We start from the raw sequence: 27,620 nt of genomic DNA on the forward strand, positions 1-27,620 counted from the left end.
GCTAGAGCGTCGAGTGCTTCTCTTCTCGCATACCTCGCTCTCCTTCTCTCTCGGCTACAATCAACTCTCCCTCGCTTCCTCTCAGGCAGTTTTTTCTCGACTATGATCTCTCGATCATCTCACCTGTCACAGTTTTTCGAATGACTGTAAGGGACTTTACTCAAAATTTATTATTACACTCGCGCGATATTCCTTTACTAATCTATCGGTTGCTTAGCTGTTATCCGCTTATTCACAAATCTCATTGTCCAAATTATTGGAATTGCAGGCGCTTTCGTGACACCTCTATTTTCGCGAACAGTCAGGAAATCAAAGCACTAAGGCGCGTTTCTCCGTTCGGCGATACAGCCGTAATTTAAGCAACGCGAGTGGCAATAGAAAGTGAGAGTTGTGTTGGTTGTCAAGATTGAACGCTGTGCCGGTAGCGCACTCGTTGTCGCGCTTCTATACTCCAATTTTTCAGCTTGGCAAACTAATATAAATTCGTGAAAAAGAAAAAGGCGCGCGAGCTTACTTTCTAATTTCTCTGTCACCAAGAGAAGTGAAGTCAATAGATAGGCGAATCGAGTGCAAGTTTGCCCATACAACCTGGACTATTTTTAGAGGTGAAACACTATTGGAGAATATTATTTACAAGGTGACGTTTATCGAGGCCGACAGTTGGCGCGTAGAGATCGTCATACGATGAATCTACGAGAGTGAGAAGAAAACAATAAAATCTATGTAAATATACGTACGATAAAAGTCGTTGTGAGTTTTCCGGTGATAAGTATGAGGAGGTGAAGCAGTGTAAAGTAGAGTCAGATGGAAAAAATCAGATGGAGATAGGGAGAGGGAGACAAAAAGAAGCGAGTGGTCGAGGGAGGGAAGTGGAAAGGACGCTGATTGTGAAAAAAAAAGACGATAAGAGCAGCGCTTGCTGACGAAGGTCTAAATAGCGGCGCAGAGTGTGGCGCTCGACGGGGTTACGGACACTGAGTCAATCGAGAGAGGCGCCTCACCTCTCTGTCTTTCTCTCGCCGGCTGCGCGTAGCGACGACGAGGGCGGCGCGAGGAACAAGAAGGCCTCTGTTCCATCTATAAATGGGATCGCGTTTATAAACGCACGTGTATACTCGGCCGTACAGCTGCCTACTATTCGATACTCTCATCCGCGCCTTTTGCTTTCTCCGCGCTTCGCCGCTATTTCTGTATGCACCAAAGCTCCCACCTACATATACTTTTGCGGCAAGTTCACACCTTCGATTGATCGCCGTCCGATTCGTTCCAGCAAGCTTTCGCCACCTTGACGTTCATGTTCGAATGCGACCTGTAATTCGGCGTATCCATGTTGCGCTCGTGCCGGCGCTGCAGCCAATATGTGCACGGATGAGCGGCAGTGCTTTCCAAAGAGACTCATCCTCGTCGCGTACGCAACGTCAATCACCTATCCTTCGCGCTGACCAACCACACGATCGTATCAAGAAGCTCACCGGCGCGAGTGCCAACCCATGGGTTATTCGCGACGACGGCGCGTTCGTTAGCTTGTCGGCTGTCGATTACTTGAAAAGTCGTCAGTCGCCTTTGTCATTCGTCGAAATGAACAGTCGAGGCCAGGCGATGCGAATAAGCGCAGAACACGTAAGGGTCCGCGACGAGTGAAGTTCTGGCCGCACAAGAAGTACACGCGGCGCAGCAGCACCGACCTGCTGTCCTTGGGCTCTAGGCGGTGCAGGTACTTGGAGCGCCTTTCCTTCTTACAACCGTGCCTTGCATGTTTTTCTACTTTTTTGCCCCCCGCTTTCCGCTCCGTAACTCAACTTTTTCCAACTCAACCATCGACAAAGAAGTATGGCTTCAAGCTCCTTGTTTTACGATCTTGCTGCTACTCGTGTGCTGCTGTGTTGTTCTCCGAATGACGTGGCGTTTTTCTTGATACAAAAATATAACTTTGGACGATATGCCCCGCTTTACGTTCTTTCGTCATTTTTACAGCTACCACTGGCTGACTAACGAAATGTGATCGTCCGATGAAAGTAGACAGATCTTTCAGTGACAATGAGATTGATCGTTTTGCTGCTGACGAGCTTGTGCTACGATACGCCCAGTTTTACTTCTGCAACAGCCGAAGCGCCGAAAAATATTCGCGCAGCGCCAAAGAGATTGGCTAAGATAGTGAAACGGCAGGACGACCTCAGCTACTTGGAGCAATGTAGCATATTGCAATTTTGGGATAAACAAATCGGACGAGTCAACGTTCTTGCTTTCTTCGATTCGACATGGCCATTCAGTCATCGACAAGCTGCAATGTAAGTTCGCGCGCATTCTCGTTCGATTGCCAGTGACTAGCATTCAACATTGCAAAACACCAGCGCTCTCGAATATTTGGCAACCGCAATTTTCATACCAACTTAATCGAGCTTCAAAGATTATTTTATTCGCTCTTTTATTATACTTCAATCAAACCATTACTGGTTGATTGTTAGCGTTGCACTACACTGATATAACGTTTCCAGATCCAGACCACTTTACACGCGTAAACGTATCCACATAGCACAGTAACAATTTGTTGTAATTTTTGCTGAACGGTTTACCCAAACTATAGATAGCGGACAACTCGGCAACGTTTTATCGACATGTGCTCGGTCAGTTTAAGAGCTTTTTGCGTTATAGTTCATTAAAAAAATAACATTACTGATCAATTTTTTGACTGTTAAACAACTTAACTTACTACTGGCAGTCAATATATTTTTTTATAAATACATTAATATAATCGGAAGAAATTCAGAAAAAATTCAATTCTCTGAGGTTTAGAATCGCAAGTATTTTTGTTTCTTCAATGTACGGCTTTTGAATATATAAGAGATGTAGCGACGAAAATTTTCCGATCATTAGAAAAGTTCAATTAAATTTTCACTGTGTTTTACATTATTATAGACATTGAGTGACAAATTGCTCGCATGTACGATAGTTTTAAAGCAATAAAAATTAAGAGCATTCAATACCTTGCACAGACAAAATAACGATTATGGCCTAACTATCGTCGATTGGAAATGTCACTTAAATAAAGCAGAAAAATGATGCTATATTTACAAAGCCTTCAAATGTTCAATTTTTGTAATGATCTTTGATCGATGTGATTGTTAATTTTGATCGTGCAAGATATCAAATCGAAGCTCTTGTTTATAAAGAGGAAATGAGTTTAAATGAATTTCGCTGTACACGTTAAATTTTAGTCGTTGAAATGCAGCTGAAAAATAAGCTTAGATTTTTAATATTTTCTGGATAAACGGCTGTTGAATTGAGTAATCGTAATCTATCAATAACAGTATTTAACGATGTTTTAACGAGGCCTCTTTTATATGATTGCAAAGCTGGCATTATTACATTATTAAATATCGTATTTCAAAACCATGTTACCATTCTATTTGCAAGTTTGAAAAGGAAAATCACTTGAGGCTACAGTTTCAGGTGATAATAAACTGTCGACGCTATCGAAAGTTTGCTTTTCTTCTCTGTAAATGATGATAACAACTGTGATGCACGCTGGCCTCGTCAAAGAAATACGTGGCATAGCTTGCGCACTGCATAAAAAGGACTAGTTTGACTAGCCTAATTGTTTAAAAGAAAACAATTAGGATCGTTGAGCCTAGTTGGTTTATTAGAGGTAAAAAATAAAAATCATAATGAACGCTGATCGCAGGTTGAAAGTGCTGAGAGAGCGTTTCGACAAGACGGGCTTCGAGAATATCCAATTCCTAGCGATAAACGCGGCACCCGGAGAGTCCGAGTACGCGTCTAAAGCCGAAATCGAAGTGGAGGAAGAGACATGGAAGCAGATATCACCGAGCGAGGCCGAGGGAGTGCCGCCGATAGTCCCATCGGCCGAGGCTCTCGCTGGCGCACTCGGTCCCGACGTCTACTTCATCCAGGACAGCGCCGAACTTCAAATCTGGCCAAAGCTCCGAGCTTTCCGCGACCAAATTCTCGTGATCGATCGGTAACTATTGTTCATTCATTTTGATTAATTTGCTCATTCTTATCGAGGACGTTGCATCGATAGTTGCGGACGACTGACATATCAGGTGATCGTACCCTGGAGTATCTTGCACTTCCCCTATGTGAAAGCAGCTATACTGTCAACTTACAAAGACGAGCCGTGCGGTCGCTGCGAGGTACGCATCCGTTCCGTAAAGCGACGTGTCACTCGCGCTGCGACTCTGTTGCTGATTACAATTTTCGGCAGTTTCAGCAATTGTTCGATTACTCGACCGAAAGTAGCGAGGAGACAACTGCTGAGACTTGGTCGCAAGAAGCGCGAGAAGGGTCAGCGACGATCGGCACACCAACTGCCGAAAACGGAAATGATACGTCGAGCCTCGGACGCCAATCGCAGCTGCTATTTTCTCAGTCTGACGATTACGATGCGCAAACAGTTACGGACGACGACTCGTCCACGCTAACTCCGGCAATTGACGCTAACGAGACCACTACGTCGTCGCCGCCGCGAGAAAATGCGACTTCGATCGCTTACTCTCCTACGGACAGCCACAGTACGGGAATGCAAACTCCACAGCTCGAGCAGACTGATCATATTTACGGACAATCCATCGTCGACCAGCCGGTGCCCGACGACTACTCCACATACACAAACCAAGCGGACAATGACGGCGACGCTTTACTGTCCGATGAGAGCCTCGCTGCCACCGATCAGTCGACTCCAAACAGCTCGACCACTATTAGCGACTACGATCCTACTACGCTTTATCCGCGAGACGACGATCATTCCAACGCTACACAAAATTACTACGAGGACTTCGACCGTGTAAACGTCACAATGAGCAAGATTGATTTGGAGACAGCCATCGATGCCGACAATGCCGAGAAACTGACGACCAATGTTACGGAAGAGCTACTGATGAATCCGGTGAGACGTGAATTCTCTTGTTATGCGAGGCTTCAAAACATCGAAACCGAGTTGTTCGCGCGATGACTGATTACAGGTTGCAGCGAACTGGTCGGAAAGCAATGGAGAGCGAAGGCTCACGGAGCCCAAAGAGATCGAGAGCCTTGACGCTCGCGACGTATTGAAGTCGAGATCAACAAATGCGCGCTCGGTGTCACCGAACGACGGCAGTGACAATCGACTGCAGCTGGTTGAAATCAAGAGGTAAGCAGTTGCATGCAAATGGTGAAACTTGAAAAAGTCAAATGACGGAAGGAATTGTCGATAAAGCGAGTCAACGAGCGAGCCTGTAAAAGTAGAGGGCCAACTGGAAGCAGATTACCTCATACCGATCCGCATAATCATGCGGGCGCCACACGTGGACGAATACAGCGATCGTAGTCTCAAGGCCCATGAGTACCTGGTGCTAAAGACCGGACAGCCGAGCTACCACGAGCATCTAGACCTGGTCCATGAACACGAGCACGAGCAAGATCGGCAGCACAAGGCGGTGTCCAGGCAGTCTCAAGCCGTCAAGTCGACCTTCGCCCGAGACGAAAGCCCCGGATTGTACGGTGAACTTGCCGACTATTGGCAGAACTACGGCAACGAGCGTGTTCACGACTACAGTACCGACAGCAGCAGCGCCAGCCTCGAAGACGATGAACACGAGCACGTACGTCAAATCATATTCCATTCTAACCATACATTTCACTTTATCATTTTCGGTTTGTTCATCTTTTGGACGCTCTTCCGCGTAGGTGCTCGAGCAAGAACAGAGCTTTGCGGAAGACTCGACCGCCACTGTTAAATCAACTACTTTGCTCGACGATCATGCAAAGGCTCTCGAGTCGGACAATGAACACTACGACGACCATTCCACTTCCGCGTACGAAGATGCCGATGTTATCGATGAAGAAGCTAAAAGTAAATTGATAGCCCATTATAGCAAATTATTACCTTGGTTGTACTATGTTTTAGCTAAATAAATAACAACTCCCTTTCGTTTTTTTCACCCCTCCTTAAAGATTCCAATTCATATTTATATAAATTAAGTATGTACGTAAATTTTTTAATTTCTCGTGGAAACTTTTACATGTATATTTGTAAGATTCAATTTATCGTTATTAAAAACTCGTCAGTTAAATATATATATATATATATATATATATATAAATTCGATTTTTATAAATTTTATCAAGGGAAGCACTAACAATTTACTGATGTAAATACATTGAGGCTTTTGCGCACATTTACCGTTGCTTTTACAACTACACTCCACCTTATAAATGCTTAATTAAATGATTGGATTTGTACTATACAGTCAATATAATTTTTAGTAAATAAAATATCAATTAGGGTCATCATCTGAATCGAGAATATCATTACTGGTTTTATTACTCATATCGGTTATTTCATCATTGTCATTTTCTGAAACGGCCCATGTTGAATCGCTGCTGCTTGAACTACTGCTACTACTTGAAAAGCTTAAACTATCAGATTCCGAATCGCTGTCGCTATAAGTTATTAATTTTGGATGACCAGTTTGCTGTCTGAAGTTAATTCATTCAATTTTAAATTAATATAAAAGTAACAGTAAAACAAATTGTAAACAACTGCATTAAGTTAAAAATAGTTTCGACAGTTACTTACTTGTTAGCATTACTACTGATAACAAGCTTTTGTAAATCATCTGGTAAATTATACACGATTTTTATTTCATTTTCTATAACCAAGTTTTCTTCTTGAACAGAATACGCAGCTTCTTCTAGCTCAACGAGGTCCAAACCTAGTTCTTCCTTTTTAATATCAATCTAAAAGCAGTAAATGAATTATGATTTGTTTTAATTTATGTGACACTCATTCATCTTGATATATTTACATTTTCCAACCATAAGTCAACTTCTTTTATTTTCGAATCTGGAAGTTGTTGTAACCATATGAGGTAGTCCTTTATATATAATTGATTCAAGACATATCTTGGTTCATATGAATTATTGAATATTGAGTGGATTTCGCAAAAACGTTTGATTATATATTTTTTACCTGAAATGTATATATTTTGCATAATTTTTAGTTACCCGCATTCTTGTACCATTGTGAAATTTAAAAAAATCAAGGAAATAAATCTAAAATGGTCCTACCTAATTTGACAATGTCTCTTACATCTTGAAAAATTTTCATAGAAAGATTCCAATTTCTTACTTGTGGATAGCACAATGAACGTCGAATGCTACTTAATATTACGTCGTGTAGATTTGTAAAATTCTGAAATTAAATCTTTGTTTAATATTTATATTCCTATCTTGAACTATTATAAATTTTATTTATATAAACATACTTGAAACCAGGAAAGTGTTGCGCTTAATTTACTTATTGTCCAACCACTCTCAACATTATTTTCTCCAAGTGTTATTCGATAATTATAGCAACTCGCAAAGAGTATATCAATCATACTATATAATACTGTTTTTATTTCATTCTCATTCAATAAGTATTCCTTGTTAGGTAACTCTTTCAGTATATCTTTTTCTGTATCATCAAACTTTACTTCACCCTCTGTACCTTTTTCCAAATCACATTTATATGACAAATATGATTCAACACATTCAGGTTCCATTAAATCAGCCATATAATATTCTTCATTGAAACTCTCAAGTTCATGCTTTTCACGCAACTTTTGACGATTTTCTGGCAATGTCTTGTCTGGTAAAGGTAAATCTATGATTTCTCTAATCCATGAATCCTAAAATAATAATACAGAAAGTAGTACAATATAAAATTAAACAGAGTACAATATTTTACATATTGAAGTATAATTTTAAAAATTATAACTTTAAGCACGCTATTGATTTACTTATGTAACTTAGCAGAATTACTTCAAAAGCATTTAAGGCGCCAGAAATTTTATTTCCAAATCCATATTTTGGAGAGTCCAATGACACTTCACTAGCCAATGTTATTGGATTTTGAGGAGTTGACCATTCATTAGCAGTTTCACTATCATCATTGTCTATATTTTCAGTATTAAATTCGTTTTCACTCAAGTCATCATCGAAAATACATGGATTACCTAAAATCAGAAGCACCATAAATTATCAATAAATGTCGTTAAAATCTTCAAATTAATTAACATAATGGTAAGTGATTCATGGAATGGTGAATTGGTATAATCCTTCTGTATAAAATTTTCACTCCAAAAAAGTATTGGACTTGTATTCTAATATGTTTGAAAAATATAAAGATAAGCAATATATCAACATGGTAATGTAATGATATAAATAAAAGAACTTACTAATAACTTCTATTGTTGGCACAAAATTGGTTTTTTTCTTTATTGGAGCTAATAAAGTTGTTATCATATCCAAATTTTCAAAGTGTTCACCTTTACAAACTTTAGAAAATGTCATAGTAAAATCACCCTTTTCACAAATGTAATCACCTGTTGAGGCATCATTTTCTTCTATCTCTCCTGGTAAATTCAATCTACTTACAATAATAAAATATAAATGTTGATCAAGCATTGTATATTTGGCTGAACACTGATAAGAAAAAAATTATCTTTACCTCAAATAATAAGGAGTGGAATAAAAACGAAAGTCTGTTCCATCAACATGGACCACAGTGTCTTTAATATTGGCATAAGGCGCATGTATAATAATCTTTAAGTTATCTTCGGTTTGCGATAATTCAAAACGTGGAGTTAACATTTTTAATTATTTACCGAATATAAAAACGATACTGATAAATGTGATACTACACTTATTCACTGTTTTGTGTATTCTAACCTTTAAATGTTAGAAAACGATAGCTTCATAAATCACAATATCAAATTACATTCGTAATCCGTTAATATGAGAACGTTTTCATTGGAATGAAAATGAAAATTTTGTATTATTTAAATGGTAAGTTGTATAATATTAATTAATTAATTAATAAAAATAAAAAATTTTAATTTAACCACAACTCGTTCATTTCACGCTACTTGGCTACTTCATAGTTTTTCGCCGTTTCGCGTGCAGTTTAGTTTAGTTTACCAGCACACTAGTTGGCGGTGGCTCTCTAAGGGTCTGTCTCCATAGGGCCTGCCTGAGTCCGTCCGAGCCGGCCGAGATTTTTTATGGGCACGCCATCTCTATAATTTCGTATCCAATGGCGAGTTTCATAGTGAATGGCTGCGTTTACATAAACGAGCCCGATCGGACGCAGCCAATACGAGAAACGCATGAACACGAAATTATAGAGATGGCGTGCCCATAAAAAATCTCGGCCGGCTCGGACGGACTCAGGCAGGCCCTATGGAGACAGACCCTAAGGCCCCGGCCCATAGTGGATTGAATCGCGACCCCCCCAGTTAGGTTGGTATGAGAATTCCGTCGTTGCATTGAACGAAGAAACCGCGGGAAAATTCAAAAATGAAAATTCGTTTTAAGATACAATAAAAAGCTAAAACGTTACTAATTTGTTTTTAGGTTTAAAATTAATTGTTTGCTGAACAATGAATTTAGATGCATGATTATTTGATTTTAGGTTTTAATTATATAATTTAAGAACGAGCGCTATACTATGGCCGATCTGAAAACCACCGTTACGGACTGAAAGTAGCACTCATAGTCTCATACCAACCTAACTGGGGGGGTCGCGATCATGGAGACTGTATAAGGGTCTGTCTCCATAGGGCCTGCCTGAGTCCGTCCGAGCCGGCCGAGATTTTTTATGGGCACGCCATCTCTATAATTTCGTGTTCATGCGTTTCTCGTATTGGCTGCGTCCGATCGGGCTCGTTTATGTAAACGCAGCCATTCACTATGAAACTCGCCATTGGATACGAAATTATAGAGATGGCGTGCCCATAAAAAATCTCGGCCGGCTCGGACGGACTCAGGCAGGCCCTATGGAGACAGACCCTAAGAATTTCCGGCTAGTCCCGAGCCTTAGCCAAGCACTGACCCTCTACCCCCAGCGCCTCTCTCGGTGACTAGACCACGCGAGATACCGCGTTACCGACGCGATCTGTCCCAAAGAGAATTGCATAGTCGAGATCATTATTTGAAAGAAAGATTATTGATGAAAATTTATGTGTAACAATTCGCTTGAGATCGAATGCATGACATTATAAGTAATTATAATTACTAAAACTTAAGCCTCTTTTCCCTTGATGAACTTGTACGATATTCATGTCAACGTCGCTGTCTTGTCATGGTAGCTGCGGTAGCTAAGGCGTCCGTATGATTTTGCGATCGCAGGTTCAAATCACGTTTTTTTTATTTTTTTTTATTTCTATGGATTTTTGTTGATCAGTTGGTGCAATAAATAAAAATGAAGTTTATTTATTTTACTTACTATAATTAATTGTATTCGATCTCAAGCGAATTGTTACACATAAATTTTCATCAATAATCTTTCTTTCAAATAATGATCTCGAATATGCAATTCTCTTTGGGACATGTCGCGTCGGTAACTCGGTATCTCGCGTGATCACCAAGAGAGGCGCTGGGGGTAGAGGGTCAGTGCGGAGATGTGGGTCGCAAACGTTTTACATGGAGGGGATACGGCCGCTACCTCTCCTTTATACAGTCTCCATGGTCGCGATTCAATCCACGTTGGGTGTACATACGTACGGATGCGGACGGATACGGACGCGAATCGCAACTCTAGTACATCACTAAAAATATCTAGTTCGATTATTTAGTACCAACACTACCGGTAGTGAGCAAGAGTAACTGTTGTTTAAAACTGTAGCGCCAAACGTACCACATTTAATGAACGCTTATCTAACCTTTACATTATTGCAGTCTATAAGATGGCAAATGATAGAGAATTGATAGACTTTCAACTACAATTAGTGGAATTAGGCCTTAATTTTATGGAAGTACTTGAATATATGAGAAGAAGAAGAAAAAATATATAAATGATATGTATTAATCATCCCAAAAACTTTTTTTACATTAGCATACTCATCAATAAGCAATATTCATGAAAATTTGAAAAGTAAATTGTAGACCTGACATTTGAACATTAAATGTGGTATGTTCGGCGCTACAGTTTTAAACAACAGTCACTTTTACTCACTACCGGTAGTGTTGGTACTAAATAATCGAACTAGATATTTTTAGTGATGTTACTAGAGTTGCGATTCGCATCCGTATCCGTCCGCATCCATACGTATGTATGTACCTATGGGACTGGGGATTTAAGCCCTCGCCACCAATGCGAAAACAGCCCGACACAAATAACATTTTATAAAAAAAAAATGATCACATCTCACGTATGTCTAATTGTACTTCTCGAAAAAATAATTATTTGTTATTGTACCAATTTGAATTTATTTTTGCTTAATTATGTCTTTTATGCGAATAAATAGGAGGTGAATTATCGATAACGATATTTTTTATTTTTTATGAGAAATATAATGGTACAATAACAAATAATTATTTTTTCGAGAAGTACAATTATACATACGTGAGATGTGATCATTTTTTTTTATAAAATGTTATTTGTGTCGGGCTGTTTTCGCATTGGTATTTGTATACGCCCTCGTACGCGCGCATATGCGCATATGTGGCGAGGGCCTTAGCAGACAAAACTTTCTCTTTTTGTCCGCTCGAATCGGCTGTCCGCTGCCGCTCTGTCCGCTTTCCGCTCCCATATAAGAGCACCCTTAGGCTGTGACATGTATTGATACATAATCTAAGATTACGGTGTGATCGTATATGATCGCGTATGAATCTAATTTGAATTATTATTTTACTTTAGCCTATATATATTAAGGTCTTGACAGTGCGACGAGCTAGGTAAGGTGTCGCTATGCGCACCAGGTGTGCTCTTGTTCGTTTTGAAGCGTAACATTAATTATTATAATATTTTAAATTAATTTTCGGATAAAAAAAACATTAAAGTGGATTGAGATTCATTCTACTTTAATGAATTTCAGGCCTGCAATGGCTCGGTCGGTAGGGCGACGGACTCGCACCCGGTAGGCCCAGGTTCGATTCCCAGTTCCTGCTGATTGATACAAGCACCACTGAAAAAAGTTTCATGTGTTTTGTTCTCAAACACATTGCAAGCCTCCGTCGCTGATTAGCACTGATTGAGCATAAATAGAGCGACGTTAAATAAAAAAAAAAAAAAAAACTTTAATGAATTTAAATTGTAAGATTTAGAAATAGCCTCAAAGTGGATTGGATTTTCAATACGGTTGAATGTCCTTGTATTAGCAGAAATAATTCATGATTAAAGCTTTAATGATGAATTTAAATACAAAATTTATCAAAGCTGGAGTAACACTTGTTATGGTTTCAACTTATGCTGACATTTAGTTTTCGATATAAACATAAACACCGATGACAACTCAAAATCATCGTTGATTTCTTTATTATAATTAAACTGCTAGGTAGAATGCTCCACAGTTAATTAGTCGTAACGTAGACTATATCACATGTATGAATTCGTTTACTATATATTTTAGTTAGCTATAGAAATGTACCGGTGGGAGGGGGGTCTAAACCAAGTAAGTGTATTTTTATTGCATTGCACGCAGCTCGTTGCCATGCTTACAATGTCCACAACAATGTTCCTCTAACTAGGGTCTAGAATATCGTCTTGAAATGGAATCGTGGTAATAGGGAACACATTTGCAGAACAGATTTTATACTGTTAGGTAGCAGCCGATTTACATTGTAGTATTGAATATCGCAGAGCAGAGTCCTATTGATATAACCGTTTCTAAAATGACGGCTGTCGATCGCAATATTTATGGAAGCTACAACAATTACTTGTCGGTATATTCTACAGGTGATTTAGAACACGATGATTTTTTCCGTGAGAATCTTAAAAGCGGATATAGCTTTAGGCCTATCGTAAGTTTGTTCTAATCATTATCTTTCAACTTGTCGAACTAAATGATAAGTCAGCGATTGCTCATGGAAATGTTCAACAATCTATGTTTAGGGTACTCCGAGATTGCATGGATCGAGTATGCGGTTGGGGACATCTTCAGGCGTAAGTAGTTTGCGTGTGTCAATAAACGTAAATTTTTTCGAACAATTTTGCGAATTGGATGTGTTTTAGTTTCACAGAGGTAGTACAACTGGGAGGCCTGGGACTGGAGCACTCAGCCGACCTATGACAGCAGTTAGAGGTGCTGGATTTACCAGTGCAGCTCGTCAAGCTTTCGATCCTTTGAACATGGGCAGTGCAATGAGAAATTTTCCCTCGGAAGCTGAAAAAGAAGAAACGTAGGTGAAACGACGAAGCGAAGCTGCACAGAGCCGATGAAAGTTTTGTTTATTGATGTGACAGGCCAGAAGAGAAAATAAAGCAGGCAGAGCGAAGAATAATGACTTTGATAGAGGAGTCGGCGAAAGCAGCCTATGAAAAAAATGTAAAAGTGGCTTTAGAGAGAGCAAGAGAGGCTTCCTCGCGAGAGCGTGCCCTTATTACATTCCAAGAGCAGGCCGGCTTGAGCGACAGCCACAACATCAATTTAACTTTTGCCGTTGAGTACTCGTTTATTCGCAGCTTCATTTGCCCATATTTTCGACAATGTCACGCTATGCTTTCAGGTCATTTTCAATTTAGCTTGCCAATACTCCAACAACGGCATGTATCCGGACGCCATCAAGACGTATCAAGCAATCACGAAAAATGGCAATTTCAGTAACAGCGCTAGGCTCAAAATGAACATTGGCAATATTTACGTGAAAATGGGCGATTTGCCGCAAGCTATTAAAATGTATCGAATGGCTTTGGATCAGACGACCACGGCGCAGAAGTATTTGAGGTACTCGCAGTTGTCCAGTTGTATGTTGCAGAAACACGCTTGTTCAAGTGAACTATGTCAACGCAGTATACAATATGCCAATGTAAATTTCAGGATAAAAATAATGCACAATATTGGAATGCTTTTTGTGCAAATGGGTCGGTTGGAAGAAGCAGCCAACAGCTTTGAATGGGTGATGAGAGAAAAACCGGATCTCAAAGCCGGTATGCATGCGATCCTGTGTCATTTTGCACTTTCCCACACGGACAAAATGAAAAAAGGCTTTCTTGAGCTGCTCGACGTTCCTCTGCACATTGACCATGACGATAAATACAGCATTAGCACAGTGCGTAGCTCGTTCAATTATGCGAATAAATAATCAGTTGTTACATACGATTATTAGTGGATTCATATGTTTTTGTTACCATTATCTCTAGGATGACATTGCGGCAAATATTTTAAATGAAATTGTGAAGAGCGATGATTTGTCAAAACTGGAGCGCGAACTGAAAGCACATGCCGAAAAGACGATTCTCAACGCTGCGAACCTGATAGCGCCCGTTATCGAAGAAACTCTTGCAGAAGGATTTGCATGGTTGAAACAAATTTTCATTATTGAAAACGTTGAAATCAATATATTTGAAGTTTGTCATTAAAAATTATTATCTAATGAGTAGGTGTGCAGATGCCATCAAATCGTCGGCTTACAGCCCGCTAGCGACTAACTTGGAAATTAACAAGGCAATGGTTTTCCTTCATAATCGCCAAGTGCGCATGGCCATAGATTCACTTAAAGTTTTTGAAAATCAAGATACCAAAATTAACAGCTCTGCGTCCACAGTATTGTCATTCATACATTTTCTCGTGAGTATTTTCTTGTTTCTCGAGATAATCTGAATTGCGCAATAAATACTTATCCTATATTATGAAAACTCGTCAAATGTCTAGCGTGGAGAGTATGACTTGGCAGAAAAGTATGCTGAAGCAGCAAAATCTGCGGATAATTATAACGCCGCTGCTTATGTTAATTTATCGGCATGCTCTATAATTAAACACGAATTCGATAATGCCAAAAATCTGTTATCAAGTGCTTTAGAGCACGATCCCAATCACGTACAGGCGCTCTACAATTTAGGTATACCTCTATGCGAATTACGGCACTTTACCGCTTTTCTGATTTTTTTATCATATGTCCCTCAGGTTTAGTATACAAGAAACAAAGGTTACTCGATGAAGCTTTAGAATGCTTCTGGAAACTTAAAAATATTATCCAATATGACCCCTTGACATTATATCAAATAGGACATGTTTATCAGTTGAGCGGTGACGTTGAACCAGCGTCAGAATGGTATCGATCTATCGATTTAATTAACAATTAAATGTTCACATATCTCTTATTATATGCGTTATATTGTATAGGTATAATCAACTTCTCGGTATAATACCGTCTGATCCAGGATTATTGCAAAAGTTAGGTGAAATGTATGATAATGTACAGGACAAACAGTTAGCATATCAGTATTACAGTGATGTACGTTTTCTCTCTTAACTATAATTTTTCCTCTGTTGTATAATTTAATATTTTATTTTTTTCATTCTAGTCTTACAGATTCTATCCAGCAAATTTCAAAGTTATAGATTGGATAGGCTCTTACTTTATTTCGATGCAAGTCAGTATTTATGTATTTTTAAATTATATTTAACAAATATTTTACTGAGTCTTCTTTTTCTTTTTTAATATTTAGGTAGCTGAAAAAGCAATAGTTTATTTTCAAGAAGCTGTTGAATTAGCTCCTGATCAACCTAAGTGGCGATTACTTGTAGCAGCATGTTTAAGAAAAATTGGTCAATTTCAAGAAGCCTTTGCTGCATACAAAACTATTCATCAGCGATTTCCAGACAATATTGAATGTTTAAAGTTTTTAGTAAGAATAAGTAATGACTTAGGTCTTAATAAAGATGCTCAGACATATGCTTCTGAGCTGAGAAAAGCAGAAAAAGCTAAAGAAAATAAAGAAAGACAGGGCTCAGGAAGACCAGGAACAACAAGTAAGTTCTGTTACTTTGCACAAGCAAAACTTTGCAATCGTGAAATTTTTCTTTGAAATCTTATATTTTTTAAAGGCTCAAGAAGAAGTAATAGTGGCACATCATCTCGTGGTGGTTCAGAAATGAGTTTATTTTCAGAAAACAGAAAAAGTCCTGCTTTCCATGGAGATCATGCACTCCAAAATGGGGACGTTCGTTCTAATCACATCTTACGAACAGATTCATCTGAATTTACTCTAGATACAAGTACACAAGGTATTTACTAACTCTAGACTAATCAATAACAAATATATTTTTTGAGACTAATTTACTTTTTGCTAATTCAGATACCAATTATGTTGATCTAGTTGGTATGTTGCCAACTAGACCTATGACAGCTGCAGGCAAAAGGGATGATGATTTTGGAGATGAAGAATTAGGCGAAGACTTATTGCCTGAATAACGTCTGAATAAAGGACAACGTGAACGAATAGATTTTATTTGTTAATATAAATATTAAATTATTTTATAAAAAACATTTTTATAATTGTTCATCACTTACTGTTATCAAAATAAATTTGTAAGCAAGATAAGTTCATGATTTTTTTAACGAGTTCAGTGTTATCAACTGTTCTAGTACACAACTAAGATTATCATTCTGACAACCAACACAAAGATTTAGGAATTCTTCAAGATGAACAGCACTACTTATTGGACTATGCAGCAGTATTGTAAAAGCATACCTCCATATTATTGTTTCTTTATCATTTGGAAGTTCTAATAACAATGGAAAAAGTCTTTGCAAGCTAATCCAATCATGTCTCATTAAACATGAACGCATTTCAATTAGGGCAAAACTAGGAGAAAAAGCTAAAGCTGTTAAATTAGACTTTTTACTGGAATTACTAATAATTGGAGAGCAATATTGTTGATATTTTTGTAAGTTGTTTTCATCTCCGTCACATTTTTTTCTTTTTCCCTCTTTTTTAACATTGCTAAATAGTTCTATTGCTTTTTTCTGCAATAAAAACAAATAATACTATGTAGTGTTAACATAAGATAATATGAAAACTTATTGTTTAAAAGCAATGCAACTTACCAGGCTATTTTGGTCAGTTTTATATATTTGTGATTTTTCACTTGACATATTAAAAACGTTTAACAACAAATCTAGACCGGAATCTAGAGTGTAGAACGCATCTATATTTTTGCATTTGTATATATTTTTATATACTTTATCTATTTTATATATATTTTTTCGTTGCGTTTCTATTTTTCCAAAATGTTCACAACTACCATTTTAGGTTATATTTAAAGGACACACACCACGCGCACCGCTCCCATACAACTCCCACTCCGCATGGCTTAAACCAATAAACTTTTCATTCATTATTTAAGATTTTTATTATTGGTAATCTCATTTTTAATTTTGTACCGACTTTTGTACACGTTTATTTTTTATATATTTCGTTTTTGAAAACAATTTCTTAATTAACTATTTATAATTCTGCTCTCTACGTGCTTCTATAGAGCCTGTGTAAGAGAGATGAACTTTTAAATTAATTTTTATCGAAATTTCCTTAGACAAAGTTACTAAAAAATTTATGGTAGTTAATGGGATTGTTTAGTTGAACATATAAAAAAATTAAAATTTTTCCTCAACTTTTGTTTAACTACTCGATTAAATGAGAAGATAATTTATTTTTACTTGCCAAAAATAAACAATGTAAAAAGTTATTCAATATCTATTATAATTTGGTCATAACTGTAATTATTCAAACAAAAACGTATATTTAATTCTATAGCAGATTAAATAAATTTGCTGTTAACATTGGTAACAGCCATATGTGGATTGCCTTGGTTCGAAAAGAAAACTATATAATCAGATAATAGTTAGATAACTCGATGTTTTCACGACATAATCCTATATACAAATGACGTTCTTCCGACTCAATAGATTGCCACTTGTAGCAGCTGTGCTCATTTTTGCGAATTCTATACGAAGTGTCGACGTTGAGTGAGAAAAAGAAAAGTGATCTGATCTGGTTTCTTGTATATATTATACTTATAATTACGTACCAAGGTTATCGTCTTTCACACTGTTACCGGGCACAGCCACAATACATTGAACTGAACAGTGAACCGGCTTTAATGCTATATTTGTGAACGACAGACGCTTTCAACGCAAAACTTTTTTTCAACAATCAATAACAATGCTACGCTCAATTGTAAAAAAGATTTCTGCTCAAAATGTCGATACAATCCGTAAATTTTCCGCTGCTGCGATTCCAGCTCCTGATACAAATCCTCCTATATTATATGCTGGGGTGAGATCTTTGTACATAAATGAGTAGTATTTGTTCATGAGTATGATAGTATTTATTATATATATAATTATAGGGATACACGTTATTTATAATAGCTAATTAAATTTTCTTTATATAAATAAACTACCTCAAAAAGACTATAGTTAATACATGAAACATTAGATTAAAATGAAATTTAAAAATTAATGAACTTATTAAATTCAAAATTTTATTTAAAAAGAATAACAGTTTTAACATCTTTTTAATTGTGTCATTTTGTGAAGAAATAATTAAATTGTATAATATGATGATGCTTTTTATTTTCAGATCTTTATTGACAATGAGTGGCATCAATCAAAGTCTGGGAAAACATTTGAAACTCGCAATCCTACCACAGAGGAAGTTATTACTGAAGTTCAACAAGGTAATGCTGCTGACATAGACTTAGCTGTGCAAGCTGCCAGGAGAGCTTTTAAATTTGGTTCACCATGGAGGACGATGGATGCATCAAAAAGAGGAGTTTTATTGAACCGATTAGCTGATTTAATTGAGCGTGATCGTAAATATATTGCAGTAAGCTCATCAAATATTCATTAATTATGTTAAATTCTTTTAATTTTATTATTTCTTACCTGCTTTATAATTTCATAGTCCCTTGAAACATTAGATAATGGCAAACCATATTCAACAGCTTATGGCTTTGATGTACCAGCAAGTGCTGGAACCCTCAGATATTATGCAGGATGGGCTGATAAAACTCATGGAAAAGTAATTCCTATGGATGGCCAATTTCTTGCTTATACGAGACATGAACCAGTTGGTGTATGTGGGCAAATAGTTCCCTGGAATTTCCCACTTTTGATGGTTGCATGGAAATTAGGCCCTGCTTTGGCAACAGGTATGCTATTGTTCAAAAATATTTTAATATTAGCTCAAAAGATTAGCTTCATGCTATAATTGTTACATTTTTCAACTTAATTATTTAGTGCCATTTATTTATTTTCTATTTGATGTTAATGAAATACAGTTTCTTTATTTTAGTACTAATTGTATCATTTAACTTGTTAAAAATTTGCTTTAAACTATTTGTCTCATTAATTACAGATTAATCAATCGCGTATGAGATCATGCGATCGTCAAATGCCGATTAATTATTGAAATATATTATACCAAGATCAATAATAATGTTATTTTTTAATAATGTACTTCAATAATATATAATTGTTCTATTCTTTAGCGAAATATGAGTATTCTTACGTATTTTTAACGTTTATTTAAAGAAAGAGAAAAACATGTTTTTTCTTAGTTTTTTAGACTTTTATAAAAAGCAAATTTTAGTTCTAAAATGTAGAATAGAATGTGGTCCTTATTACAAAAACTATATTTTAGTTTATTTTTTGTTTGAATAACAAGATGAATTATTAAAAAGAAAAAAGCCGACTCCAATATTACATTTTGTAATTACTCGCAAAGTTAAGCTTCAATCAAATCGATAGTGCATTGGGACCATCTCGGAAACAGATCTTTTCAAAAGAGATAATCCTAAAAAAATTATAATAAATCTAATTTATTATTACTTTATTAACTAATAATAAGTTAAAAGTGAAATAATGAATTTATTTTTGTTATAAAAATCGATTAACCTATTCTAGAAATATGCGCAAACATAAGCAAAAAAATTCAGGTTGAATACAAAATCTTCAATTTTAAAGTCGACAAAAAATATTAAACACCTTTCTTGCTTATATGCTGCTATATGGTCTGCAAGTGTAAACTTTTTTCAATATTATTATGTTAGGTCTGAAATTAGGAAGTATTTTTCTTCCGCTAATCTACTGACATTCCATTAAAAGCTATTTTTTCGTATTTGAACTGAATTGAACTATGTTCCAATTTATTATTTTTTTTAGGCAACTGCGTTGTTCTTAAACCAGCAGAGCAAACTCCTCTAACAGCTTTATATATAGCGCAGTTAGCAAAGGAAGCAGGTTTTCCTCCTGGAGTGATCAATGTTGTACCTGGTTTTGGTGATGCTGGAGCCAGTTTAGTTCACCATCCTGATGTCGATAAAGTTGCTTTTACTGGTTCTACTGAGGTTGGAAAATTGGTAGCAGAAGGGGCGGCTAAAACTAATTTAAAGAGGACGACATTAGAATTAGGAGGAAAATCGCCAAATATTATCTTTAGTGATGCTGATATGGATGAAGCGGTGGAAACATCTCATTTTGGCTTATTCTTCAACATGGTAACTTGTTTGAAAAATTGTTACATTTTTTACGTAGTATTAATTTCATTGATCACGTGCGAATCTTTTCGGTTTCTATTTACATAAATATTAGTTCAGAATGTTATTAAAGATGGTAATACATATTTCTAATTACTTAATTATATTTTAATTGCATAAATAATCATCGATTTTATTTCGACGAGATGAGCTATTTTTTACATTTGCACATGCACAAAAATGCATGTTATGGAAGACTACTATCAGATAAAATGTTTTTCACGTTAGATGATTCAACGAATCATGGTTGAATGAAAGTTAAACTATTATCTCATTAATTTCAACGATATTATATTCTAAACTTTATTTAAAAAATTATTTTTATGACTATGTATAATTTTGTTATGGCTTGTTGTTAATTTAGAGTTATACTTACAATGATCTGTTTAGGGTCAATGTTGCTGTGCTGGATCGAGAACTTTTGTCGAAGGTTCTATTTACGACGAGTTTGTTGAGCGAAGCGCAGCTAGAGCTAAAGCTAGAACTGTTGGAGATCCTTTCGATTTGAAAAATGAATCTGGCCCACAAGTATATACTTTCACATTTCCTTTATCAGTTACATTTCAGGCATTAATTAACTACACTATATAATCGATGTATGTTAAATTATTTTAGATCGATGAAGAACAAATGAACAAAATTTTAAGCATGATTGATGTTGGAAAATCGGAGGGAGCTAAACTTGTTCAAGGTGGAGGTAGACTGGGCGAAAAAGGCTATTTTGTCGCCCCAACTGTATTCGCTGATGTTCAAGATAATATGACAATTGCAAAGGAAGAAGTAAGTTATGTTATTAATGTAAATTTTAATATGACAAGAAATAAAATAAAATCTATTTATATTGTCAGATTTTTGGACCTGTGCAACAAATATTAAAATTTAATCAAATTAGCGAGGTGATTGAAAGAGCAAATAAAACCGATTATGGGTTAGCAGCAGCAGTTTTTACTAAAGACATTGACAAAGCTAATTACATTACCCAAGGATTACGAGCTGGTACTGTTTGGTAAGATTTAATTTGAAATTCTAGCTACATATATTTATATTTTTTTATCAATTAAAAAAAACAAATACCATGTTTTACCTCTGCATAATAGGGTAAATACATATAATGTATTGGCTAATCAAGTACCTTTTGGTGGTTACAAAATGTCTGGACATGGTAGAGAGCTGGGAGAGTATGGTCTGGAATCTTACACAGAAGTTAAAAGTGTCATCGTGAAAGTACCGCAAAAAAACAGTTAAACATATCAATGTATGAAATCGCAAACATATATATAATATGATTCGAAGTTTTATGCGTTTATAAATAGGCTATTGAGCTATGTTTAGATTTATTATCTATGTACAAATAATGCCCTTTTTGACATTATTTGACATATTTTTGATATTATTCTCAATTTGCATAAGTTCTTTCTTATTATATGGTTGGGTACGTGAGAAGTTTGCTCAACTTTCCAATAAAAACAATAAAAAATATGTGATAAAATAATATAAAAGAATATAACAATGATACAGTTTAAAAAGAATCCAATCTTAATAAATATATAGTTTTTCAAAATACAGTATTTATTATTTGTATATTATAAGTATGCTACATATTGTATATTTAAATCGCAATCTCATTTTGAATCCTTATAATTTTTTTAGATGTGGTACTTTATTTTTATATTTCAACAGATATAGGCATCTAAAAGCTTGATTTGACTCGAAACTCTATGTCTACGAGAGCTTTCCAAGTTCCGACCAGTCTGACTTTTGACGAGCTCGGGAGTTTCTTTGTACCTGAAGTTTATTAAATCATTAATTTTTATTAAACGATCAGCTATTATCAATTATTTAATTTTTCAAAAAATGTTAGTCTACTATACAGGAAAATAAGAATTGTCTTCGAAAAAGCTTGAGAGTTCAAAAGTTTAATCCTAATGATAATATAAGAAAGGTTGAGCTTTCTAAATGTTTTCACTGTTTTATATATATATCAGCATTTTAGTTTTGATTTTGTCTTTACACGTAGATTTTTTGAAATGAGGACGTAACATTTATTACAAATATTTTTAGTATAGATTCAATTTGGAACATTTGCAAAATCAACTGTATTTCATTGGAAATGCATAATTTCGATTTTATAACTTGCAGTTTCATATTCTTCATTACAGTAACATTAAATTGAGATTATTTCAATTGTTCGGTTCATTCGTTTAATTGTCGCAATATAAGTTTTGAGGCTGATTCTCCAATAGACAATTATATAGATAGACAATTATCTTACGATAATCGTACATACTCAATAAACTGCTGCCAACTTAAGAATTCAAAATAACTTTGTAATTCCATTCAATTTAATTTCTAAAGTGATAAGGAAATTACTCTAAATTACAATTTTTTTTTTTTATAATATTATAATTAATCTGAGCAATATTTTAGTGGTTTCTATTGATTAAAAATTTGAATATTTTTTTACAGTTTTATTACAATATAATGTTTTTAAGTTAGTCTAATCATTTTGAGGTTATGATAAGCATTTGTCATTTCAAGTTGATAACAGCAGAAAACCCACTAGAAATTACTTGTTGCATACAATTTTCGTGTTTATTGAAGAATCCTCTTTTTTCGACACTCTATGCGGAAAGTGCGTTATTCCCGCACGCTCGGCAAAAAACGCACGTTGAAAATAGCTCTTTCCACACGTCGTATCAAAAAATTCGGTACGGTACATGTTCGAGAAAGAGTTTCTCGTCTCGTGTACCTTTCCACCCTCGCTTCGCTCGGGCGTAAACGCCACACGAGACAAGAATCTACTTTCCCGCACTTGTATCGTAATGTACTATTAAAGCATAATTTTTACATTCCTGCAAAGAAACAATTAAAAAAATTAAATTATAACAATAATCATAAAAAATTGAAGCAACTTCAGTTTTCATAAGATCGAGCATTTGAAATTCAATCATAATTAAATTCAGTTTTGTTAATTATTTATTTACTACATAATATAACAACTACATATAGTGGATGTTAACCCTTAACTTGCACACCTCATTTTGGCCACGTAACTGCTCGATGGGATAAATCTACCCGAGCCCGAAAAACATCGAATAAATCAGAGAATTTTAGATATTTTGCTATGAAAATTTTTTCTAGTATATTTCAAACCTTTTACTACAAAAAAATATTTAGGTTAACAATTTTTAATGTTACACACACTGAAAAAAATTGTTGAAAAAAAAAAAAATTTATTTATTGTTAAAAATTGTTTGGGGTAAATCTACCCCACACAGTAGTTAAGGGTTAAACAGTTAATTTGATAGATAGTTATGGTACAATTCGATATAGTAATATACTGTGATTTTTTTAATGTAACTAGAATATGAAAAGATGCGTCAACTCCACGAACAACACCTTTGACTTTGTGACTATTTTCAGGATTTTTATCAGAGAGTCATACAATCAATGCAAAGGAATATATAGCTTCCAAATTTTCTGCTTTCTAACAATAATCAGAGTGGAAAAAATAGCATTGTGTTCAAAACGTATAAATGATAAAATTAATTTTAAAAATGAAATATAATTGATGTATTTGCATATAATTTGACTGAAAAATATTAAAATGATTTTATATATGGACATTTAAACGAAAACAGAAATTAGAATAATTTTGATGAAACATTTTTAAATTAGTTTAATTCGATTCAAATAGAAGAATGCACATTGCATGAACCAATCAGATAGCATTTATCTTGGCTTCACAACATGGGACCATAACTGTTTTATAAGGGAATTAAAATTTAAATAAAAAAAACACGTTCGAATTTGGTATTTTTATGTTAGTTAGACGCCGATCATATATTCTATATTGAGCGAAAGTAGATTTTATGAAAATACAATTTTGTTAGGAAGCAGTAGAAATATTTCGATGACAACTTATTATTTCATTATTTGAAATCTTTTTACATTGTTTTTATAAAGAATTATTAATAAATATTAAAAATGAATATTATGATCCATGAAAAATCTATAAACGAGACACAATGCTGCTTGCACGTATAAATATGTTACGGCACACTAGTATTATCAGTTTTTTTTCATACTATATTTCATATAGTATATATGTATATTTGTAATGAAAAAGTTTAAAAGCAGCAATATTTAAAACACAAGTTTGTAGGAAAATCGTTAACATTTCGTGTAAGCAGTGTTATATTTATCTGTGACTCAGAAATATTCTTGTTTCATTTGAGTAAATAATGTTATAACTAATCATTGAAGTTAACTATTACTAAAATACTTAGGTCACCACAATCGAATTTATTTTCTTACAAACGAATATAGCGTAAATTAAATTTCATAAAAATTTTAATAAATTTAAACAGTTAATGTTTTTATTTATCTTATAATGAGCAGAGTCATGATTATTTAAAATATTTGTATGTGTACCCGAGGATTACCTGATTTAATTACCATTACTAGTATATTTAAAAAGATAAAATTTGATGTCCCAATTGCTCTATTGTGAATAAAAAAGTTTAAACAAATATTAAATTAGACGAACCAAGAAGCAAAGTGTTACGACCTGAAAAATAAATGTTAGAAATAGTATATAAATGATAAAAATATGATAATTCTGCAAGCTCAGCGCCTTGACCTGAAAGCTTAAGAGACAATCTGAATAAGACTACATAGCCAAGTTGATTTTACAACCAGCGGAATTAATATGACAGATTCCTCTATCTTATCCAGTTGTTGTAATCTCGAATCGTTTGGTAATGCGGAGAAAACTGAAAATGATTATGCTATTTTTTAAAAACATCTACCCCATGTGTTTACATGTACGTAAAATATTACAGTGAGGGCGGTTTTGAGATTTTCACAAGAGACGATTGTGAAAACGCTAACATTTCAGAAATTATAATTGAGATAATTACTCGTAGGAAACTTTGCACAGTCGCAATACGTGATAGTAAATGAAACAGCATAAAAAGGCGAGTTGTTAATAAAAATAGAAGTAGCAAGAATGGCGAGAGATAGGTAGGAGTGTATGCAGCGAAAGAAGCGTTGCTGTGTCGAGCGAGCTTTATGTACAAGGGCAAAGAAGTCGTACAAGGTCTCGCGAAACCACCGCAACTTTTTGAGCTCACACGAAAAGCACAGAAAATGCTGATCCAGCGTAGCTTTAATAGTGCGCCTAATATTAGCTAAGATGGCATGCCCGCGCGCTGTTGTCATGCGTGGGCTGTACACTTGTTGACAGATCTCGAGCTTCTTTATAAAAGCTCCGCGGCCAGCTTCGTTTCCACGCAGTTCTGCTTGTCCATTTATTTAGTGAGCTAGTCAACTCCGGTGCACCCACTTAGCAAAATGGCTCTTGAACGTCAAGTTCGCGCTAAGGTATCTATACCAAACGGTAGTGCACGCGTACATTTTGCAATTGCAGCGCTAACTACATTCAATGGGCCATGTCTTGGTTTTATACATATCATTTTAGTTTACACTTTTTTAGTAACTCAATATTGGCGTGAACGCGACAACAAGAGCACTGCCAACTTGTAAATTTTTCTTTATTTGTTTGCACGCTTAAAGTGTTCTCATGCGACCATTCCTTGTCATTTTGTCTAAGCTTATACTTTACTATTCTGGAAAACTATTTTGCGAATTTGCTCCTAATATGTTTCTGATTTCAATTAGACATATAACTTTGGTTATTGTTCATTCTATGCTCCATTGTCAATAATAATTATGAATGTGACGGTGACGAGGGTCAGCTCAGAGTTAGCAAATTAACAAATCAGAAATTCCATTTTAACAACGTTTCATTATTTAAGTCTTTTCAGTTAATCTCAGAATATTTCAGATAATTCAGCCTATGCTTAAATGGAATTTTTCATTTGTTACTTAAGCTTGGGTTGCCCCTCACCTTCCTCACATGTGTGATTACATAACGATATATCAAGATTATCACCCATTGATAAGTAAAGATGATAAATAATATAAGTAAAGATAGGAATGATTTTGTTGAATTATTCGCGATAGATTGCCGCCAAGCGTGACCCACAGCAAGAGCAGGAAGCTAAAGAATGGATTGAATCAATCCTTGGTAGAAAATTTCCCTGTGCCTTCGAAGATTATCTTCGTGACGGCCAGGTGCTTTGTGAGCTAATGAATAAAATAAAACCAGGCTCTATCAATAAAATCAACACATCCGGCGGAGAATTTAAAATGATGGAAAACATCAACAAGTCAGTATGAGCGCGTTAATATACAAAGTGTCAGTGTTTCACGCGGAAAAACACTGTAGTTGCAATAGATTATATTCTCTTTTGTTTTTCGTATTCCTAACAGATTCCAACAAGCTCTCAAAGAGTATGGTGTTGCGGATATCGATGTCTTCCAAACGGTTGAATTATGGGAAAAGAAAGACATTGGACAAGTTATTACAACTCTGTTTGCCCTCGGTCGCGAGGTACGAAATTATCGCTTGAAAATCATTGGTTTCATAGTTGAATGAATAAAACTAATACTAACGAGGAATCTATTGCTGGGGTTTAACAGACCTACAGACATCCAGAGTTCAAGGGACCAAATCTTGGACCAAAGCCAGCGGATGAATGCAAACGAGAATTCACGGAAGAGCAACTGAAAGCTGGCCAGACGGTAATCGGTCTTCAGGCTGGCTCCAATAAAGGAGCAACGCAAGCTGGACAGAATATTGGTGCTTCTCGTAAAATCCTGCTTGGGAAATAAATGGACAATCTCCGTGCCTCTTTCTCCTTCATTCTTCCCGTAACTATATTGACAAATATATAAACCTATCGCCACGTCTAGTCTCACTCTTATCCTTCATTTATTCTTACGATTTAGACGCTATCCTTCTCCTTTATTGCGTCTTTAACAACCTCTGTGTCTTACTTGCAAATATGTCACTGTTTTGTTTCTATCCTGTCTGTTACGGAACAAACTGTAATATTGAAGCTTAACTATAGTATGAAAGTTAAATTCGATACTTGCTATAATAATTATATTTATCGATTCGCTTTTTACAAGATTTTCAATCTGCTGATTTGCACAAAAGTAAATAGACGTCATTTCAATTTTTTGCTTGATATTTGTATTTTAATTTTATACGGTCTTTGTCGTGGAAATTATGTTAAGTTATTTTGTTTTACAAAGTTTCTTCAAATAAATGATTTGTTATTTCTGTATTAATTAATGTGTAATTTCACTTGAGAAAACAGTTTTGACGACTGTGGAAGGACTTGTACTCTTGTAGTTCTTTCGTTCTCTCGAGTGTTTACGTTCATTGTGATAACATGCGATTGTCAA

At 35.5% G+C, this 27,620-nt stretch overlaps 6 protein-coding genes across 8 annotated transcripts; 4 read left to right on the forward strand and 2 right to left on the reverse strand.

Moving 5' to 3' along the window:
• The first annotated feature begins 2 nt into the window (after nucleotides 1-2).
• Nucleotides 3-6,065, forward strand: LOC131669594 (uncharacterized). Of its 2 annotated transcripts, none has more exons than XM_058944582.1 (8): nucleotides 3-146; nucleotides 1,975-2,288; nucleotides 3,683-3,979; nucleotides 4,043-4,154; nucleotides 4,226-4,906; nucleotides 4,983-5,149; nucleotides 5,216-5,600; nucleotides 5,686-6,065. In XM_058944582.1, the coding sequence occupies exons 2-8, from the start codon at nucleotides 2,038-2,040 to the stop codon at nucleotides 5,911-5,913; spliced, it is 2,121 nt and encodes a 706-aa protein (XP_058800565.1). In that variant the 5' UTR covers nucleotides 3-146; nucleotides 1,975-2,037; the 3' UTR covers nucleotides 5,914-6,065. The 2 variants fall into 2 exon arrangements, with proteins under 2 accessions (XP_058800565.1, XP_058800566.1); XM_058944583.1 differs by lacking the exon at nucleotides 3-146 and adding an exon at nucleotides 1,341-1,714.
• Nucleotides 6,066-6,275: 210 nt separating this feature from the next.
• Nucleotides 6,276-8,914, reverse strand: LOC131669595 (protein SHQ1 homolog). Its single transcript, XM_058944584.1, has 8 exons — nucleotides 8,492-8,914; nucleotides 8,220-8,413; nucleotides 7,804-7,997; nucleotides 7,266-7,670; nucleotides 7,069-7,192; nucleotides 6,807-6,970; nucleotides 6,578-6,738; nucleotides 6,276-6,477 (listed from the first exon to the last, which is right to left on the reverse strand). Exons 1-8 carry the CDS (start codon nucleotides 8,632-8,634, stop codon nucleotides 6,276-6,278), a joined length of 1,587 nt encoding a protein of 528 aa, XP_058800567.1. The 5' UTR covers nucleotides 8,635-8,914.
• Nucleotides 8,915-11,572: 2,658 nt separating this feature from the next.
• Nucleotides 11,573-16,298, forward strand: LOC131669607 (intraflagellar transport protein 88 homolog). 2 transcript variants are annotated; one of them, XM_058944609.1, is made up of 16 exons: nucleotides 11,573-11,645; nucleotides 12,719-12,783; nucleotides 12,875-12,925; nucleotides 12,995-13,161; nucleotides 13,226-13,421; nucleotides 13,489-13,706; nucleotides 13,800-14,031; nucleotides 14,123-14,280; nucleotides 14,363-14,549; nucleotides 14,634-14,820; nucleotides 14,886-15,033; nucleotides 15,105-15,216; nucleotides 15,287-15,355; nucleotides 15,431-15,734; nucleotides 15,810-15,989; nucleotides 16,061-16,298. In XM_058944609.1, the coding sequence occupies exons 3-16, from the start codon at nucleotides 12,902-12,904 to the stop codon at nucleotides 16,174-16,176; spliced, it is 2,298 nt and encodes a 765-aa protein (XP_058800592.1). In that variant the 5' UTR covers nucleotides 11,573-11,645; nucleotides 12,719-12,783; nucleotides 12,875-12,901; the 3' UTR covers nucleotides 16,177-16,298. The 2 variants fall into 2 exon arrangements, with proteins under 2 accessions (XP_058800592.1, XP_058800589.1); XM_058944606.1 differs by lacking the exon at nucleotides 11,573-11,645 and having other exon boundaries at nucleotides 12,540-12,783.
• On the reverse strand, nucleotides 16,177-17,039 carry LOC131669608 (uncharacterized). Its single transcript, XM_058944610.1, has 2 exons — nucleotides 16,813-17,039; nucleotides 16,177-16,731 (listed from the first exon to the last, which is right to left on the reverse strand). The coding sequence occupies exons 1-2, from the start codon at nucleotides 16,858-16,860 to the stop codon at nucleotides 16,309-16,311; spliced, it is 471 nt and encodes a 156-aa protein (XP_058800593.1). The 5' UTR covers nucleotides 16,861-17,039; the 3' UTR covers nucleotides 16,177-16,308.
• A 471-nt stretch (nucleotides 17,040-17,510) lies between these two features.
• On the forward strand, nucleotides 17,511-21,843 carry LOC131669603 (aldehyde dehydrogenase, mitochondrial). The gene is made up of 8 exons (XM_058944602.1): nucleotides 17,511-18,040; nucleotides 18,347-18,592; nucleotides 18,671-18,917; nucleotides 19,930-20,264; nucleotides 20,694-20,831; nucleotides 20,919-21,083; nucleotides 21,152-21,309; nucleotides 21,401-21,843. The coding sequence occupies exons 1-8, from the start codon at nucleotides 17,927-17,929 to the stop codon at nucleotides 21,546-21,548; spliced, it is 1,551 nt and encodes a 516-aa protein (XP_058800585.1). The 5' UTR covers nucleotides 17,511-17,926; the 3' UTR covers nucleotides 21,549-21,843.
• Nucleotides 21,844-25,529: 3,686 nt separating this feature from the next.
• LOC131669604 (muscle-specific protein 20-like) lies at nucleotides 25,530-27,503 on the forward strand. The gene is made up of 4 exons (XM_058944603.1): nucleotides 25,530-25,688; nucleotides 26,331-26,536; nucleotides 26,640-26,760; nucleotides 26,850-27,503. Exons 1-4 carry the CDS (start codon nucleotides 25,659-25,661, stop codon nucleotides 27,039-27,041), a joined length of 549 nt encoding a protein of 182 aa, XP_058800586.1. The 5' UTR covers nucleotides 25,530-25,658; the 3' UTR covers nucleotides 27,042-27,503.
• Nucleotides 27,504-27,620: the final 117 nt, after the last annotated feature.

Source organism: Phymastichus coffea, unplaced genomic scaffold (genome assembly GCF_024137745.1).
Source record: "Phymastichus coffea isolate CEN01 unplaced genomic scaffold, Cenicafe_Pcof_1.1 PCOF00095, whole genome shotgun sequence".
Classification (NCBI taxonomy): Eukaryota; Metazoa; Arthropoda; class Insecta; order Hymenoptera; family Eulophidae; genus Phymastichus; species Phymastichus coffea.